This window comes from Carassius carassius, chromosome 50 (genome assembly GCF_963082965.1).
Source record: "Carassius carassius chromosome 50, fCarCar2.1, whole genome shotgun sequence".
Classification (NCBI taxonomy): domain Eukaryota; kingdom Metazoa; phylum Chordata; class Actinopteri; order Cypriniformes; family Cyprinidae; genus Carassius; species Carassius carassius.
In genome coordinates this window covers 9,641,491-9,651,908 of record NC_081804.1, presented here as the reverse complement: position 1 = coordinate 9,651,908, position 10,418 = coordinate 9,641,491, and the positions used below count along the sequence as shown (strand labels likewise).

The following is a 10,418-nucleotide window of genomic DNA, read 5'->3' as shown; positions in this document are numbered from 1 at the left end:
AATATGCAATGCCTCAACATTTTTAAAGGGGTACAGCTGGATGGTAAAAGACAATTTTTATGGGCCTCTTATTTCATGAAATGTAGCTTAACTGCACTGCACTTGCAAAAATGACATGCACAAGGTCTATTAAGGGAATGAAATGTTAACTGGTTTACAGTGGTACATTGTGCTCATTTTTTTCTTTTTAAATCAACCAATGTTGAAGGCTGTGCTAAATATTATATTTTCTGTTTAGAGTGTTTTATCAATTTTGATCCACCCCACCTCCTTAAACCACAGTACTGTACTGTCAGTACTGTCCCCGTACTGGCCAGCTGTTTGGGAAGTCGTGGCCTAATGGTTAGAGAGTCGGACTCACAATCGAAAGGTTGTGAGTTCGACTCCCGGGCCGGCAGGAATTGTGGGTGGGGGCAGTTCATGTACAGTTCTCTCTCCACCTTCAATACCACGACTTAGGTGCCCTTGAGCAAGGCATCGAACCCCCAACTGCTCCCCGGGCGCCGCAGCATAAATGGCTGCCCACTGCTCCGGGTGTGTGCTCACAGTGTGCGTGTGTGTGTTCACTGCTCTGTGTGTGTGCATTTCGGATGGGTTAAATGCAGAGCACAAATTCTGAGTATGGGTCACCATACTTGGCTGAATGTCACTTCACTTCACTTCACTTCACAGACGAGGACTCAAAAACACTACGCAAGTCCCACGAGTTTGTCGAGATGCTGTTTTATTAACTTATTGTGATAGTAATATGAAGTACTTTATTTTTTACTGCAGATATTATAACTTGTGGGGATATGTTAATGGATTTAACAGAATGTTATAGGATTTGTTACAGAAATGTATACACGGTAAACAATACAAGATTAGTAAAAGAAAATAGGACAGAACTGGAGAGAATTTGTAGGTTCCCTACAGTATTTTTAATTCTGTAGAGAAGACTCTGTTATTATTTTTCACTGTAGTTTCATTCCCATTTTGGGAATGAAGATTTTTACATCAGTGTTTAATTAATTAATTAATTTATTTATTATTAATATTTTTTATTTTTGGCATTTTTGCCTTTGTTATGATAGGACAGTGAGTAGACAGGAAGCAAAGTGGGACAGGATAGATGTTTATGGAATATACATTTGTAAATATAAATGGTTATTGTGGTTAAGTCTTTAAATAATGTGTATGGTTTTTGGCAATAAAATATGCATATTTAGATTAACCTAATCTTTGGTTTTAATTTGAACACATGTATAATGACTATAATATTATAACATTATTACTTTATAAATGTAAATAAATGTATGCATTTAGCAGACGCTTTTATCCAAAGCGACTTACATGGCATTCAAGCTAACAATTTTCTCCTAACATGTGTTCCCTGGGATACTACTTTATAAAATAGCGTGATTAACAAATAAAATAATCTGAAATGTACTTTCTTGAACCACTGATTTTTTTTAAAGCATTATATGTTAGAGGCTTGTCCAGTAATATTTGAAATGTCACTAAATTAATAAAAAATAATATCATAAACATAGTCATAGACATTATCAATTCAATTGTTATTCATTTTAACATTTTAATGCTCTTTTGGTTTTATTTTTTTCTGCGCAACGTCAACACGACGATTGCAGCGTCCCGGAAACTTGCTTCACCAATCCTGTCGCAGCAATCGTGTCACGTGACCTTCGAAATCAGCCTGACCACAAAATTTGAAATGTGGAAACAGATCGGTAGTGTGTTATTAATGTGAACAGTCAACACTACGATTAATAAATAGAATCCGAGAGCTCTGTCTAACGAACAGTGAGTATTTTGGTCGTTTTAATGTTAGATGTTTATAACCTGTTTTACGATCAAAGAAGTATATGAATCTAGAGTAAAGCGTATGAATACATGAGCTCCACGACTTGTATTATGTAACGTACATTTGTTGGTTATTTGACTAAAAATGCTCTTTTGTTTTAGTTTCGTTAGTTTTATTTCGAGTATTTTAAACTAAATTTGGTTTAAATGTACTTTCTGATATCTCAAACGTGTGGTAATCAAAATAGGGAAACACATTAACTGTAAACTGATGTTAGCAGGACTTTGGCCTCCATTTGTTTTCCTGGCTGAAGATGGCATCTCTCACTCACAGTGGTAATTATCTTTTTATCTAATTACAAAATCTCTAAACTACCCTTACAAAAATTACTAAAGTGGCACCATGGTACAGTGATACTAGCAGTGGGTAATGCCATGGTTAACCATCGTAAAAACACTATAATCATGATCCAACATCACCAACAATAGTGTTTTTAATTGTGTAAAAGTGTACTGTAACAACACAGAAAATGATTTCTTTGTATTTATTAGTTAATATTTATTTACGTTTTTTACTTCTAGATTTTTTTTCACTGGCTGAGGAGAAATTTGACTTTGATGTTTCATTGTCACCTGAAAGGTTTGTGTGTGTTCAAGGCAGTGTTGTTATTGTTGATTAAACCTTTTAAAATCATTTTTGTTGATTGATAAAAGCTGAAATGAAATCAAATATAAATATGTATGAAACACTAAACTTAAAACCCGAAAATTAAACTTAAAAAACTGTACAGTAAAGTAAAAAATTATTAATTAAAATGTTAAAATAAATGCTATTTAATTATTATATTATTAACTAATTTAATTTGGTTAAATGGTTTGGTTTGGAATTACATGAGAGTGAGTAAATTATGAAATTATTATTTTATATATATATATATATATATATATATATATATATATATATATATATATATATATATATATATATATATATATATATATATATATATATATATATATATATATATATATAATTTTTTTTTTTGCTTATTATTCCTGCATTAAAAAATATTAATTATAATGTTGATTTAATATTTATGATGATAAACATCATGTTGCAATGTTCTTTCATAGTTCCAAAGGAGATTACGATGTTGAGGATGAGGTTTTCATGGGTCCAATCAGTCATAAAGAGAAATGCATTTCCCATGGAGTGGAGTTTCATGTGAAGGACAGTGTAAGCAGCGGCCCGTCTCTGGGAGATGAGCCCAGCTGGAGTCCGCTTACAGGAGAGAAGTTTGATGAAATCTGCAAAGAAGCTCAGCTGCTCGCCAGCCACCTCGAGCAAACTGTCACCGATTCTGTAGCTGAGAGCAGCGTCATTTCCTCAAGCCAAGCCGAGGAGACCGAGACGTTTGAGGAGGACACCACATCCAAACTGAACATGTTTAGCAAGCCAGCTGATGTTCTGAGTCCCATCAAAAGAGAAACCTTTCTTGTGCAGGACAGCCCAATGAAGCAACTTCCACCTGCCATTCAGAAGCATATGCTGAAGTCTAACGGGACGGCTGGGTTTGGCAAACCACGTCTTAGTACATCAAGTCCAGTCAGGCCTGCTGTGACACAGCCTAAGATGGCAACTAGAGGAAAAACCCTTGTGGCTAGTAGTGGGGTGTTCCCCAGCAAACCCACGGCACAAAGGAACTCACGACTTTCCTCCAGCACCAAACTGCCACCGGCTACTAAAACTAGGCTTCCTCCTCCCAGCAAAGTATGAGCACTTCCGTCTATTTATTTAGATTGTTAGTGTTTAACATGAAGATTTACTTTGGGTGTATCAATGTTTTTCAGAGTAATTTTGGGCTAAAGCGCAGTCCCAGCAATAGAAACACAAGTAGAGCTGGTTCTTCTGAAGACCTTCTCTCTGATAACACCAGTGTTGCTTCTGATGTCAGTGATTCATCCTTTAACAGTAGTTTGCCAGGAAGAAGCAGCATTCCGACCCGGAACAAGGTAAAAGGAGCTGCCACTGACTGTTGTATCTTATTTCCTTTATAAACAAATTTTACCATCTTTAAAAAGGATGTTTAACATGTATGAACAGATACACTTTTTTTAATGTATTTAAACATTTTTCTATATCATTTAGACAGAATTGCGAGCTCCAGCTGCTCTTAAAGCTCCTTCCCTTCAGAACTCAAGAGTTGTAGACAGGAGAAGAAACACTTCATCTTCTTCCTCATCTGTGTCCAGCATCAATTCTAGTCTAACTATCTCTCCAGGAAGTAAAGGTGACCCTTCATACCTTATTCATTAAATAACACTTAATAATTGAATAGCCTTGAAATTGTAATCTTTAACAAATTTCAAAATGAATACTCTTTATATATATATATATATATATATATATATATATATATATATATATATATATATATATATATATATATACTGTACCTAATAATGTTGTGATGCCTAAATCCACATTTAAAAGTATTTGTTTTGTGTATTTAATACTTTCTTTAGATTTCCGTTTTTACTAATAGTGGATATTATTAATTGTTTACAAGACCAAAAGTTTATATTGGTAAATGGTGTTGATTTTGATTTCATTTTAACTTTAAATGCAATTGATGTACCTGAAAGATTGTTGGGTATTTACCGCCATCTGCTGTTTAAGTTAACATACCTCAACTACTCCTCCTCTCACCACCAGCCAAACTCACTTCCTCCCTGAACTCCAGCACTAACAGCATCGGTGCTCATTCACACAGCAGCATGAGCAGGTTGCCAAGTTCAAGCCGCAAATCCTCTGTTGTTACCAGAAACCCAGAGCCCCCCGTCAGCAGACGGACTTCCATCTCTACACAGGGGAGGAGGGCGTCTGAACTCCTTTCCAGACCTGTTAGAGCTACACCCATTAAAAAAACAGACCCATTACCACTTCCACAGCTTCAGACCCCAGCAAAAAATACAGGTGAAAGGACTGCCTCTACATCCAGCATCTCTGCATCTGCTGCTAAGATGGGAAGTGCTCTTAGAGGAAACCCCAAACTCAAGGTCCCGGTGGTGCCAACACCCATAAACTACCTGAAAGGAGTTCGCAAATCAGAGGGTGAGAAAAAATATAGTCATGTTAATGAATAGGAATTGCTAGGATGAATCTCACTAAACCTGTAAAAAAATTATACATGTTTAGCATATGGCAAATGAAGCCCAAGATATTTTTGTTTAGATTTTTTTTTTCATCATGGTAGACATTGTTTTGTACATTTCTAAAAATATATAATTAATACTTAATATTATATTTACATATAGCACAATATTTTGTTTTGATATTTCTATATTTAGCTTAATTTATGTAACATTAAATAATATAATTAAATATTATATCATGGTAGAGTTTGTTGCAATGCCTTATATTTACTCTTATTTAAATGACTATTACAGTAATGCAAATAAAAACTAAAACAAATTTTTTTAATAATTCTTTTGAAAATCTGAATGTGCCTACAAAGAAGAAAACATTTTTAAAGGCTGAATTTACTGCACAAATTCTTTTATTTTGATTTTGGGGTGAAATGTGACTTGAATATGTTTTTGGGAGATTTAACCAGGACATTACTGTGTCATTAAGCCATACGAACTTCTGTTGATTTTATAGTTTCCTCCTCGCCCGATGTCCCTCGTTTCATGAAGCCAAAGAGATTATTGTCTGCTTGCAGTGTGGAGAGGTAATATTGTAATATATTCTCATAAATTTTCATTTCTTATGAAGGATTCTCTTAACTTTGACACATGTCTTTGCAGTATTGCTGATCATCTAGTCGGTCCTCCAGTGGGCCTCCTGACGCCCTCAGCTATGGGCAGTAAACTGCGGAGACCCTCGGCTCTTCCCACTCCAGTCAACCGCCGGATCTCGGGCATCCCTGCACTCACACCCAAGAGTGTGACACGTCTGAGTAAACCTTCCCAGGTCACAGAGCACTCATTGACCTCCAGCCAAACAGCCACCCATTCAAGGTGCTCATTTTGCCCCTAAAGCTTATTCTTTGAGGGTTTTTTTAGAAACTTAATAGTGCAACAAATTATCTCCATTATTCTACAGCTTATCACAGTCTCTTTATATGTATGAATCAAAGTCGAACTTTATTTGTACAGCCCTGAAAACTTGAAAGAAAGTGAGAATCAGGAAGATAAGCAAATTTCAGTGTCCAGTGAGGAGACCTGCCCTCCAGCTGACCTCCCGCCCTGCTCCCTGGTGTTTAATATGGAGGACGAGCCTGAGGAACATCCTCTCTGTGAGCCAGCAGTTGTGGAGAATCCCTCAGAACCGCCTTCGTGTGATCCAGAGCCTCTTGAAATCAACATCAAACCCCCAACATTTCCAAGTACAGTGGACACCCAAAAACTCCTGCAGAACACAGAGAAAAAGGAAGTTAAAGAGGTGAAATGAAACTCTGTTTGGAATGATTTTTAAATGGCCTGTGTTAGAAGATGTCAACAGATCTGAAAATGTTATAATTGTAGGTTTTGCTTGTGGACGCACCTGCACCAGCACTACAGCTGACAGAAAAGATGCTGATTGATCTCTCCAATACCCCAGACCTGATCAAAACCTCCTCTGGAAAGCCCTGGGGAGGGCAGGTGAGACAAAATATATATATAAACACTACCGTTCAAAAGTTTGGGGTCTGAAAGATTTTAATTAAAAAGATTTTAATGCTCACCAAGGCTGCATTATTTGATCAAAATCAGCAAAAACTAATTAATATTGTAAATTATTATTGCAATTTAAAATGTTTTCTGTTTTTATTTATTTTTTAAGTAAAAATGATAAATTCCAACAGCCATTACTGCAGTATATGAGCATATGAGCCTTCAGAAATCCTTCTAATATGCTGCATTTCTTGTTATTAATAATATTGAACAGTTGTGCTGCTTTATATTTTTCTGGAAACCGAGATATGTAATTTTTCTCAGGATCCTTATATGAATAGGAAGTTTAAAAACAGCGTTTATTTGAAACAAATTCTTACTTAGAACATTATAAATGTCACTTTTAATCAGTTTAATGTGTCCTTGGTGGATAAAGGTAGTAATATCTTGTGGGGGGGGGGGGGGGGTAAGTACTGTAATGTACATACTCCTATTTCTTCATTCAAGTACTCATACTGTTTACTTCAATTGGTTTGTAATTATTGACTTCTTTTCCTGTAGTTAATTGACCTGAGTTCACCTCTTATAAAGTGGAGTCCAGAGGAGAAGAAGGAAAATGCTGAGAATGCAGGTCCACTGATCGACTTGTCTTTTTAGAGGACCTGCAAAATTTACTGTGAACTGTACCAAGAAAAAATAATTGCCTGGAGCATTTCATACTGTTGAAATTACTTTAAAGAGGGAGCATGGATGCTGCTGTGCTTTATTAGCCTTTGTGCTTTTATTTGTGTTGTCTGTCCTTCATGATTGTAATTATGGTGATTTGCAATATTTTAAAAATGAAAGTTGTTGTATTTCTCCCAAAACGTACAAATAAATGTTCAATTTACAACATCAGTCATTATTTTATTTATTATTATTATTTTTTTTTATTGGTAATATTTCAAGAAATGTATCACACACAAACCTCCTATACAATAGGGGTCGCTATACATTTATTGATTTTTTTTTTTAGACTTGGCATCTGAAGTATAGAAGAAGAAGCCCTTAGAGCGGCATGATCGTTTAGCAAATTCGATTTTTTTTACTCAGACAACTCAATTTAAAATGCACTTTGCTTGATAATTTACCTTAATATATCGGTACATCTCAACTTGTGATGTAAAAATGTCAACGCTTGTCTTGGACAATGGTGCGTGCTTCGCTAAAATTGGATACAGTCATGAGAAAGTCAGGTAACGTAACATTCTTTTTATTATATATTCCCTTATGGTCGTTATATTTAGCTTAATGCAGAATATATATATATATATATATATAATCTTCTTCTTTAGCGTTATCCCAAATTGCCAATTCCGTTCGAAGACCTCCAGGCTGAAAACATTCACCGCGAATCAGCTGGATGAGATTAAAGACCCGTCTGGACTCTTCTTCATCCTCCCGTTTCAAAAGGTATAACCTCGATATGAATTATTATAAACTTCACTGCATGCTGCATGACGCGACTTGTGTCTTACTTAATCTGTTTTGAATCTATGTCAGGGGTATCTTGTAAACTGGGACGTGCAGCGTAAAGTCTGGGATCATCTGTTTGGAAAAGATATGTTTAAGGTACTTGAATGATTACAAACGTATAACTTTTTATGAATGTACAGTATGAGATATTCAGCCTGTTTGCAGGTGGACTTTGCAGATACCAACATTGTGATAACAGAGCCATACTTCAACTTCAGCTCAATTCAAGATACCATGAATGAGATTTTATTTGAAGAATATCAGTTCCAGTCAGCACTCAGAATTAATGGTAAGTTGAGTGTACTAGGTTTCTATAAGTCTTTATTCTCTAAATCTGATGATGTAATTTCATTATTCAGCTGGATCTTTGAGTGCTCATCGATACTTCCATGAGAACAACTCTGAGCTGTGTTGTATTGTGGTGGACAGCGGCTTCTCCTTCACGCACATTGTTCCTTATTGCAGGGGAAGAAAGATGAAAGAAGGCATTTGCAGGTGAGTGCTAATTATCCTAATGTCATTTTATAACGTTCTATAAGTGCTGAAAATTTTCTTATAAATCTCTTTGCACTTCCTAGGATAAATGTCGGAGGAAAGCTGCTCTCCAACCATCTGAAGGAGATCATTTCATACAGGTAGGTTTTGCACCATTTAAGTATATTCTTTGTCAGTTCTTCCTTACAGCAGACTTCAACTTGAGCTTGTGACAATTTTGTCTTAAAGGCAGCTGCATGTGATGGATGAGACGTATGTGATCAATCAGGTCAAGGAAGATGTGTGTTATGTGTCACAAAATTTCTACAAGGACATGGAGATTGCACAGTAAGTTTGCATCAGCTGGATTGTTGTGCATATACTGTACATATAAACTGGGGCCACAAGCACACAAAAGTAATACTTATATTCAGCAAAGATGCTTGAAACTGATCAAAAACCTTTACAATTTTACAAAACATTTCTATTTCAAATAAATGCTGTTCTTTTGAACTTTCTGTTCATCAAAAAAAAAAATTGTGGTTTGTGGGCACAACTGTTTTAAGCATTGATATTAAGAAATGTTTCTTGAGGAGCATATCAGAATGATTTCTGAAGGATTGTCTGACACTGAAGACTGGAATAATGCTGCTGAAAATTCTGCTTTGCATCTCAATAATAAATTACAGTTTAAAAATATATTTAAAAAAAACACTTATTTTAAAATGTAATATTCCACAATATTATTGTTTTACTGTATTTTTGTATCATATATATATATATATATATATATATATATATATATATAATTATTATTATTATTATTTTTTTTTTTACTTTTGTATATTTCATTCTGGTGATTTCACAGATTGAAAGGTGAAGATAATACAGTTATGAGAGACTATGTGCTGCCGGATTTCAGTTCTATCAAAAAGGGATTTTGCAAGGTAAGCAATTTAGTGTATAACAGTTTGAAAATGCTGCTCCCTATTCTTGTGAGTCTCAGAATAAAGTCATGGTTCGAAAATGGCATACTATGAAAAATTTAAACAGTTCTTGCTTTTTCACCTATCCAGCAATTGTTTATTCTTTATGTACTGTAGCCTAGAGAGGAGATGAATTTTACTGGCAAATATAAAACTGGGGAGCAGATCTTGCGGCTCACCAATGAAAGGTTTGCAGTGCCAGAGATGCTCTTTCACCCCTCTGACATTGGCATTCAGGAGATGGGCATACCTGAGGCTTTGGTCAACTCCATTAACAACATGCCGGAAGGTAGGTTGCATCTCATTAGAAGAATGTGTGGTTTAAAATGTTAAAACATTAAAAGTACTCTAATATAAGGCTCTTTTTATTTCCAGAGATGCAACCCCACTTTTACAAGAACATTGTTCTTACTGGCGGCAACACCTTGTTCCCTGGTTTCAGAGATCGGGTTTACAAAGAAGTCCGGGCACTGGCTCCTGTAGAATATCAAGTTTCTGTCGTTCTGCCACAGAAGTATGTTTTGAGGCTTCCGAAAGAATGATTGAAATTAATATTTTGTTAACTGTGTAGACTGAATATCTGTCTTTTCTTCCCAGTCCTATTTGTTACCCGTGGGAAGGAGGAAAGTTATTGGCTGAAAACCCTGACTTTGAAGAGATGGTGGTCACGAGAGAGGATTATGAGGAAAATGGACATTATGTGTGTGAGGAGAAGTTTGATATTTGATGCATATGAATTGTATCATGTCATTTTGTACAGAGAAATTGAACACTGCATGTTTTGTATGAAAACTAAGCTGTACATTGGCGTACTATATATTACACTCTATATTCCTCAAGTCAATAGGCCTTTTTTTAAATGTAATAATTTAGTTGGTTACTTTTTGTATATATATTGAAATTATGTGAAATAATTAGAAAATAAAAGTTTAATAAGTTTAATGTAGAAATAAAAGTTTTTTTTTTTTTTTTTTTTTACTGAAT

The 10,418-nt window shown here is 35.2% G+C and overlaps 2 protein-coding genes across 4 annotated transcripts; both read left to right on the top strand.

Annotated features, from left to right (window-relative positions):
* The first annotated feature begins 1,642 nt into the window (after nucleotides 1-1,642).
* On the top strand, nucleotides 1,643-7,356 carry LOC132133550 (G2 and S phase-expressed protein 1-like). Of its 3 annotated transcripts, none has more exons than XM_059546427.1 (12): nucleotides 1,643-1,800; nucleotides 2,082-2,136; nucleotides 2,383-2,440; nucleotides 2,935-3,571; nucleotides 3,652-3,813; nucleotides 3,950-4,091; nucleotides 4,517-4,915; nucleotides 5,465-5,534; nucleotides 5,611-5,823; nucleotides 5,962-6,247; nucleotides 6,331-6,447; nucleotides 7,021-7,356. In XM_059546427.1, exons 2-12 carry the CDS (start codon nucleotides 2,115-2,117, stop codon nucleotides 7,114-7,116), a joined length of 2,202 nt encoding a protein of 733 aa, XP_059402410.1. In that variant the 5' UTR covers nucleotides 1,643-1,800; nucleotides 2,082-2,114; the 3' UTR covers nucleotides 7,117-7,356. The 3 variants fall into 3 exon arrangements, with proteins under 3 accessions (XP_059402410.1, XP_059402412.1, XP_059402413.1); XM_059546429.1 differs by having other exon boundaries at nucleotides 1,645-1,800; nucleotides 2,079-2,136; XM_059546430.1 differs by lacking the exon at nucleotides 1,643-1,800 and adding an exon at nucleotides 1,829-1,913.
* A 117-nt stretch (nucleotides 7,357-7,473) lies between these two features.
* LOC132133113 (actin-related protein 6) lies at nucleotides 7,474-10,325 on the top strand. The gene is made up of 11 exons (XM_059545835.1): nucleotides 7,474-7,694; nucleotides 7,794-7,911; nucleotides 8,002-8,070; nucleotides 8,140-8,263; nucleotides 8,334-8,469; nucleotides 8,553-8,609; nucleotides 8,698-8,796; nucleotides 9,317-9,395; nucleotides 9,552-9,723; nucleotides 9,810-9,948; nucleotides 10,032-10,325. The coding sequence occupies exons 1-11, from the start codon at nucleotides 7,627-7,629 to the stop codon at nucleotides 10,159-10,161; spliced, it is 1,191 nt and encodes a 396-aa protein (XP_059401818.1). The 5' UTR covers nucleotides 7,474-7,626; the 3' UTR covers nucleotides 10,162-10,325.
* The last annotated feature ends 93 nt before the right edge of the window (nucleotides 10,326-10,418 follow it).